This window comes from Condylura cristata, unplaced genomic scaffold (assembly GCF_000260355.1).
Source record: "Condylura cristata isolate star-nosed mole 26May11 unplaced genomic scaffold, ConCri1.0 scaffold00012, whole genome shotgun sequence".
NCBI classification, from domain to species: Eukaryota; Metazoa; Chordata; class Mammalia; order Eulipotyphla; family Talpidae; genus Condylura; species Condylura cristata.
The window spans coordinates 39,759,150-39,768,262 of record NW_004567113.1 but is presented as its reverse complement, the minus strand read 5'-3'; the positions used below and the strand labels follow the sequence as shown (position 1 = coordinate 39,768,262).

General features: G+C 35.5%; 1 protein-coding gene across 1 annotated transcript in view; it reads left to right on the top strand.

The window, feature by feature from the left end:
* Window positions 1-1,523: 1,523 nt before the first annotated feature.
* The window catches only part of DTHD1 (death domain containing 1), a 53,296-nt gene continuing 45,706 nt past the window's right edge, over window positions 1,524-9,113 (top strand). The window contains exons 1-2 of the mRNA XM_004681496.2: window positions 1,524-1,996; window positions 5,853-6,183. Of these exons, the coding sequence (XP_004681553.2) occupies window positions 1,524-1,996; window positions 5,853-6,183 (804 nt within the window). The remainder of the gene's footprint in view (window positions 1,997-5,852; window positions 6,184-9,113) is intronic.

The following is a 9,113-nucleotide window of genomic DNA, read 5'->3' as shown; positions in this document are numbered from 1 at the left end:
GTCAAATGTGGTCTAGAGCAGCAGAAGTACTTATTCATGAAAAATAATAAGCACTCAGTTATATAAAGAACATGTATGGTCCCAGGCACAAGCTAAATAAAATAACTTTATGACTAGTGAAAAGATGATTTAGTGGTAATCTCAAAGTAATTTAGCTATGGGGTTTTAATAGATTACATAGTTCAGAATTGAATTTTTTAATATTTTTATATTATTCTTCATTTTGTACATTTTTTTTTCATGTGAGTTGTAATCCCCATGGATTTCCCACCCCCACTTCACCTATGCGCCATTGAATAGTTGCCTGCAAAATCCAAAGGTGATCCCAGTTGTGAGGATAGGAGAGATGAACAAATAGGAGCGTAGTCAGAAATGAGAAAGTGAGGGGTTATATGTCAGACTCTGGGAAGGGTTTTCACCAGAGTGAAGAGGCTTGACTTGGTATAGTAGTCCTTGATTAGCCACTAATCAAGGAATCAGAGAATCCATATCATCAGCGCTATTCTTTGGAAGACTATTTTGAAAAATGACAGTTTTCATGAGCTCAGCAGGAGGAATGGTGTAAACCCAATGCAATTCTCATAGCAACAACATAGTCAATAAATTGTAGTATCTACACCAAAAGGAATAATGAAACTATCATATGCCTGCTACCCAAGACTCATCAAGAGTGACTGATAATTTTAGACACATAATTGTAGGTGAAGTACATTGGTATAGGACATTAAGGGAGAAGGAAACAGTTCTTGAAATCATACCAGAGGAACAGTGCTGGAGGAAGATGATGTTGCTTTCATTTGAGCAGGCTTTTTTTTTTTTTTTAAGATTTATTTATTTATGTATACAGAACTAGGAGAGGTTCAGGGGAGATAATAGGATTCACCAGAGACAGAGTGGGGAGAACAGCAGGCCGACTGATGAAGTACACTGCTAAGGGGAACAGCAGGAGGGTCAGGGGAGGTCTGCAGCATCATGAGGTCATCTCCAGGTTGGGGATGGAATTCATGCTGAAGTGGCTTCAGCTTCTTGGTGCTGTGCTTCGACCTGCTGTGCCACCGGGGAGGGCCCCATTTGAGCAGTCTTAGGGGCGATAGTATCTGACTTCAACTATTCAAAGAATTTCACAAGCAAGAGGGATTTGATTTACTCTTTGTAACTATATTACCAAATTGGGCATTTGTTGCCAATTCCTACTTGAGTTAGAAGAGTGACAATTGTACAAATGACTTCTCATTTAGGAAGGATATTAAATGCCCAATACAGGTCCTTGTAGGCTTCTAAATTTATCTTGACAAACCTCATCACATATCAGTAGAGAAACATACCGTGATTTAGTTTTACACTTGTTTTTATTTATTTTTTCTTTTTTTTATGTTTCTGTGTGTGTAGAAATGATTACTTTCATAGACTGCCTCATGAAAATCAATGACTGTTTGGGGAGCACTGCTACACTTCTAAAGAAAGAAGAAAAGGGGATGTGTAATTTATGCTGCACGCATGATGAATGTAGTCCACCACAGACAATGGCCGCCATTCAAGATATCAAAGCAACAGACATTGCTGCAAGTGGGGAACAGAATGTCATAGAAACAGCTACTTTTTCTCCTACAAACAGAGAGGATAGTCTTTACACAAACCAGGTCCAGCTAAAAAAAACTGAAACACAAATGAGTTCAGAATTTGCAGTAAAAGAAAACAATACATCATTGAATGGCGATAGTACAAGACAAGAGGAATCACGGAACAAAATGTTCCCAGATAATACAGAAAATGAAGCTGATAAACAAATTAATCACATGACTGCTGAGAACATAAATGGTAACAGGGAAGAGATGCATGACATAATCCAGACAACAGAAAGAGAAATTCAAGAGCCCTCAGAAAACCAAAGAGAGATGACCACATTCTCGAGAACATGTGATATTTCCAATAACTATAATAGTCTTCTCAGTTATCCAGATAGTTTAAAGCAAGAGAACAACATAATTGAAAAGGAGTAAGTAAATGCAAAGGAAAAATCTTACAATCTCTGTTTATCTGTGTGTGTTGTATTTAGTATATCTAGTAATTTACACCGTGTTTTATCTCAATGTCTCCAAAGGATATGATAAATCAATAATTTTAAGTTATTACCCTAAAATTTATATGGATGTTATTACTAGTAATATCTGTTATAATTTTGGGAAATAAACATATTAACTTTTTATTAAAATAAGGATGAAATACGATATAAGGGTAGTTAAAACAAACTCCATAATGTGGACATTTTCCTAAATCACTACTTTTCAACTATTTTTCAACTAATAACAAGAAAGTTGGAGACTGCAGAGTTGTTCAAAAATTAGGAGAGAATTTTATGGGCTCACATTTAATTAATTATAGCTTCAAATAAACTATAAGATATTTTTATTTATAAATTATCATGAAATTTTAACCTGTATCTATAGAACTATAGGGCTTTGGATAAACTTTGGGACACTCTGAAAACTGCATGTTTACTTTCCTACCTATGTTATCTTCTTGGGGATGGTCAAAGCTTTCATTGGATCCTCAAAAAATGAGAAGAAAAAAACTCCACTTTATGAATCCTCTCCCCTCAACCAGAGTTAATAGTTTTTATATGTTCAAAAATGAAAGAAAATACTCACAAGGCAGTATTTTCCCAGGCAAACCTATCACCCCTTAGAAGCAACAGAGAACAGAGAAACAAAGATGTTGCTTGTTTTAGGAATTAGACAGACTTAAATTTTACTTCCTGTTTCATCAGGTAACAGTTTCCTGACCCTGTACGACTTTTTGTCAGTCACATCTTCTTATTTAAAGATGTTATGTACCCTTTCTGGGATTATATGGTAAAGTTAAATGAGAAAATCATGAAAATATCACCATGTCACTTCACAGCTTTCTGCTTGTAGCTAAATGTTTGCAAGTTGATTTATTACTTTTCTCACTGCCCATTTATTATCAACCTTCACTCATGCCTGCTGTACATGAGGTATGTTCTTTCAGGTATATGATGCTCTTTCCACAATAACGCCGCTGTGAGTCTACAATCTTAAACAAGGCACTTTGCACATCTCAACCTCTGTGATCATGGCTGTAACATGAAGATGTTGATTTAGTTTTAACTGTGATGTCCCTACAGGTCAGAGAATCTAGCAAGTTCTCTGTGTCACAGGAGTCCCTTCAATGCATGAAAAACCCTCCTTGTCTGAATTACTCTCTCTGCAAAATGACTAAATAAGTCAATATGCAGTTTCCCATTTTGTCTGAGAAAAAGCACGAGCAGTTCATCTCATCTTATTTCAAAATGACTTGAGACATCAAGGAATGAGTCATGCCAGACCACTCCCTCCTTTAGGTGTTCCCTTGTTAGTGCTTTCCTCTTTATGGTATCTGAGCCAATTGTGCTTGGCTTGCATATTTAACATGATGACTACTCATCACTGCCCTTCAGGCTAGTAAGCCATCAGACCACATTAAAAAATAATGTGTCATAAACAAAACCCAGCTCAGAATCTGCTGAGATTCCTCCCTGAGTATCTTTTAGAAACAAACCTCTCTTTAAAAAAAAAAAAATTTCTTTTTAATCGAGGTAATATTGGGGTACCTCCACAAGGTATCATTGCCACAGTACACCCACCCAGCTGGCCCACAGTCTACTGCCAAAGACCACTGTACTTTCCCTCTTTGTTCCTTACTTTTCTCACTCCGTGCTCTTTCACTGCTGTAGTCAGCTATCATGGCTTAGTTTTTCAGTTTATCTTTATCTGACTATTAATTTAGTTATATTGTTTATATTTCACATATTAGTGACACCATCTGGTATTTATCTGTCCCCTGGTTTATTTCACCTGACATTATCCTTTCAGGTTCTGTCCTTGGTACTGTAAATAGTAGAAGCTTGTCATTTTTGTTTGTTGAGTAGTACTCTATCATGCATCCAAACTACAACTTCTTGATCCTCTCATCTGTTCTGGGGCATTTAGCTAGTTTACATAGTTTAACTATAGTAAATAGTGTTGCGGGCCCATGTTTCCTTTCAAACTAATGTCTTATTTTTTCGGACAGATACCAGGAGTAGAATTATTGGGTCAAATGGCAAAACCATGTTTAATATGTACAGACACCTCCATACTGCTTCCCATAAAGGCTGGAGCAGTGAAACAAACTCTTCCAGCCTATTGGCCTAGAGTATCTAGACTCGGAGAGAAGCAGAACTAAACCTAAGTGATTACTTAGCTGTTGTACTAGGTTTCTTTGATTAGGGCTAAGGGAAATAGAAGTATTAACTGGTCTTCTCACAATACTTCATCTGTCTTTTGAAATAAGTGTATATTGGGATGGTATCTAGGGCACAGAGAAGAGGTATTCATGAAGGTACACAAGGAAGGGCCACAGTCTTATTATTAAACAATGTTTCTTATTTTCTAAAGCATCCGTATTATTATCACTACCACAAAACCCAGCTCAGAATATAAATATATGACTCTCTCAGCAATTTCAACATATTTTTAATATTTCTATATTAAAGGGAATTCCCAGGTCCAATTTACTAATATTGAGAATAGTTAAAACCTGGTTATTCTAGAGCTGGATATTAATGCTGTATCTTGGAAAGACTCTTATTTCTCCATGACATTGTCATTTTGTTAATAAGAAATGAGAAGCAGGAAAAAAGGAGGAAATCAAGCTCAAGATTTAAATGTAGAAATCCAGTATTTATTAAGCACCCTTTTATATCAACTCACTACTATAAGAAGTTTAAATATCTTATTTCATTCCATCCTCACACTATTTTAGATTAGGTACTGGTTTCAATATGCAATATATCAAAAAACCAGTGCTTTGGAATGACTTGAGAAGTGTGATATTATAGTTGAAAGTTTGGGGATTTCAAGATAAATTAATTCAATTTTTGCTTCAGAACCTTATCATTGGTGTGATTTGTAGAAATTAAACTTTCTAAGTTGTGATTTCCTTCTCTGTAAAGTGGTGATAATAATTGTACTTACATGATGCCCTAGTCATGAGGATTAATGAAATAAACATACAACCTAAAACTTGGTCCAAAAAGCGCCAAATTTTAGCTATTTTAATCTTAATTATTAATGTTTAAGGTCAAATAAATAGTGTGTGACTGACCCTTACATTTGAAGTCAAATAATGCTCTAAAATCTTTGGCAAGTATGTCAGTATAAAAAGCCAGAGTGAACTGAATGGCTAAAATAAGTTTGGGGATTGATTCTTTTGACAATTATAGGTAATCTGTTTGTAACTATTGTAAGCAATCATAAGCTCACAGTTTTGTACCTTTCTCAGTTTTTCTAAAAATAAATAGCAAATACTATCATTTGCTCAATATATTTGGACAAATACAATACCTCATTTGGATTACTCCCTCTCCTCACAGTTTAGGAAAATATTCAGCTATTAGCATTTGTGTTATTAAGAAGTTAGCAATATTCATGTTTATATCATGGAATAAATATGACCGAGGAATGAACCAAATACTTGAGTAATTTTACAAAAAATAACTATAACAACAGAAATACTAGCTAAGATATGTAACACCCTCTATGGGCCAGACACAGCATTATGATTACTCAATATGTAGTAGCCCATTAATTCTTGTACCCCACTTATGAAGTAGATATTATTTTATCACTATTTTACAGTTGAGGAAACTCAGGCAGTATGATGATGATCTTGCCCAAAGTCACAGAGTCAGTAAGTCAGAGAACTGGGTTTCACACCAAGATGTGGCTGGGATCTTGTGCTTTTCCTTACTTAGTTGCACAATAAGAAAATCAAATAAATAGGAAATTGATATCTTTTTTTTTTCTCTGCAGGTATCTTGACATGCCGAATGATGATAATGACCCTCAAGTATCTTGTTATATTACAGCTAATTCATACATTCTACAGCATCTAGAATGCCGGATAATTAATAAAATGAGTTCCTTTATAGTAAGTGATAGTGAAGAGTTGCTCAGCCATGTCATCGCCATTGAGTGCACACATAAAGAAAAGAGAATTCCATTTCCAATAAGCATTGCAATTCCATTTACTGCACGTTACAGAGGAAATTACAGGGATGTCATGGTGAAAGTGTCTGATGCAAACTTCCAAGCAAGTTACCTAGCTCCAAATTCACTGGAGGGAACAAGGGGAAGTTATAAGGTTGGTAAATCCTTGCCTACATATGCATTTGCTGTTCGACTCCTCCTCCAAATAGTATTCATACCACCAGACTAGAGCAAATATAACTATTCTATTGGTAACAAATAGAAGGGTTGACAGATTTATGCCAGTGCTTTCATGATTTTTTTTTCCTTTGTTGCCCATAAACTTAAAGCACAAAAATTATTGACCAAAGTTAGGAATGAAGGATTAGGTCTAGAACAATGAATGTTATCTTTTCATCTGGAAAACAAAACCATCCCAGCAGCCTGACTGAATTCATTTCACGTCCTGGACTAGCTTTACACTAACATTTCCAATGTGGTGAGGTTCTATCAAGATTTAAGAAAGAATCCCCTGGTGAGAGCGGCTTTGTTTTTATCATTTATGAGTTGGAAATTTTCATAAAAAAGAAAGAAAGAAAGAAAATGTGTGCATGTGTGTACATCTTGAGATAGTTAATTGTGTTTACTCTGTACATGAATGATAGCAGATTGGTAGTTAGGATGATCATTGCAGAGAAAGATTAGCTAGGTTTGTTTTCTAGTTCCTATGCTCTCTTGCTATGTGAACTTGAGTAAATTATGTAACTATGCTATGACCATTTATCTGAAAAGTAAACACAATACAGTAGCTTCCTCTGATTTTGGGGGATACATTTTAAGACTATCAGTGGATGCCTGAACCCATGTTATTACTGAACCCAATGTACTGTTATTTCCTATACTTATATACCTATGATAGAGCTTAATTCATAAATTTGGCACAGTAAGAGATTAACAACTATAAATAACAATACAAAAAGGGCATTTTTAACATTTTAGTGTAGAAATAGTTACATGAATGTGGTCTCTTTCCCAAATACTGTACACATTTTCAGAGCATTCTTGACCATGAGTAACTGAAATTACAGAATGATTAACCCCAGTAAGGGAAGACCAGTGTGCTAAATTTTATGATCTCACAAGATCATAATGGTGAAATGAGGAAACATACTTAAGAAGATAAAAGTAAGCCTATGTCTATGCAATACTTGTTAATAAGTTATATTTTCACAATGGACTTTATTGTTGTAATAATGTCTGTGGTCACAAACTCATTTTAAACAACATACACAATTATTAAACTGAGTATGGACATGATGGGAACTAAGGTTTAAATTTCATCTGTTGCCAGTGAACTTATTTTTCAATAATAATACTTGTTTTTTCACTTTTATGTAAGTTGACATTATTTGAAGAAGATAGTAGAGGAATACACATACAAATATTTTCATGCTTACAAGAAAGTCTTTAAAATACATGTTTTCCTTTTGGATTTCTCTCTGAATTTTCAGAGTTACCAAGTTATACAGTTGAATGTGAAAAGTAAGCCAATTACTTCCTCCAATTCATGCAAATAATTCCTTTTATAAAATTGAGTCTAGGAAGCCTGTAAGTCTATAAATACCCTGATCAGTATTTTCCTTGATTGTGGGTTTTTTAATCATGGCTCATCTATGTGACTGTCATCATAATAAAAGCAAAAACTACTCCTAGCTCTGTGCTTTTCACAGAGGGCAAGAGGATGTTTAGTCAATGGATAATCAAAGCAAAGGGGAAAAATATAAAAGAATCATTATTTACCAGAATAAATAAAAGCATTCCCTTTTCTCTTTATAGTATTCTAATGAGTGTTATCCCTATTTTTATCTCAAGAATATTCAGACTCTGGATTCCTTCCAGGTTTTTATGTGGCTTATATGACATTTAAGAATTCTAATTCTGGAGTCAGATAAACTATCCTCAAAGTTCTGTTCATGACACTCCTCTGCTCCAACCCCTTTCCGCTCTCTCAGTCTCTGCCAAGAACGCTGTAAATGCTTAGCAACCAACACTGGTTCCCAGAAGACCTTTCTTTCTCACCTCTCATCATTTTTCCCTCCAGCCAATTAGAAACATTCATCATGTCCTGCAATTTCCCAGCAATAGATTTATGTAGTGATATTGTGAAATCTCTTAGTCAGCTTTCCAATGCGAGGCTATTTTGCATAGTGATGGCCCTCATGTTGTGTGTGTGTCTTCATGTTTATGCATTAAAATTGGGGTGGAGCTGGGTTGGTATCCAGAAAAACATGAATACAGCAAATTCTTTTAAGGTTTCCTTCTCATTTTAAGCTTTGGCAATTAAATGAATGGATAATATCATTTTCATTACATACTCAGTTCCTTTTTATGTGAGAAAAATACTTGATTATGTCTCTGACTATATATATATTATAATTTAAATGCCACTATATTAATAAGAAACACAATACACCTCTTTGCAGGCATTTGTTCTCACTACATGGAAGAAAGAAATAGACAAATGGCTTTGCTAAGAGGTTTGAGTAGTAAGGAGGAATAATTTACCTACTGTACAGGTGCTATTGCTCTTGCATAAGCGATCCACATGATGAAATTTCACACCTTGGAGTTCCCTGAAACAGTTTGTGCTAGCTGGATAATGACAATATAGAATAAACCAGTCTGGCAAAAAGAGGGTGGCATCCAGAAACAATAATATTTATGAAAACCCTGAATGGACTATCCATTACAGATACACTTTTCTTTTTTAAAGATTTATTTATTTATGCATAAAGAACTGGGGTACAAGCCAGAGGTGAAGGGGTGGTGAGAGGAGCAGTGGGTGGGTCAGGAGAGGTCCGCTGCGCCATGTGGGTCACCTTCAGGTTGGGGAACTAAAGCCAGCTGGAGTGGCTTCAGCTTCCTAGTCCTGTGCTTTAAATCACTGTGCCATCAAGGACGGCCACAGATACACTTTCTAATAAATAAATTTAAATTAAAAATACACTCTGTCTTGGGCCCTCCCTGGTGGCGCAGTGGGTTAAAGCACAGCACTGAGAAGCTAAAGCCGCTTCCGCATGAGTTCGATTCCCGCCTGCCCCGGAG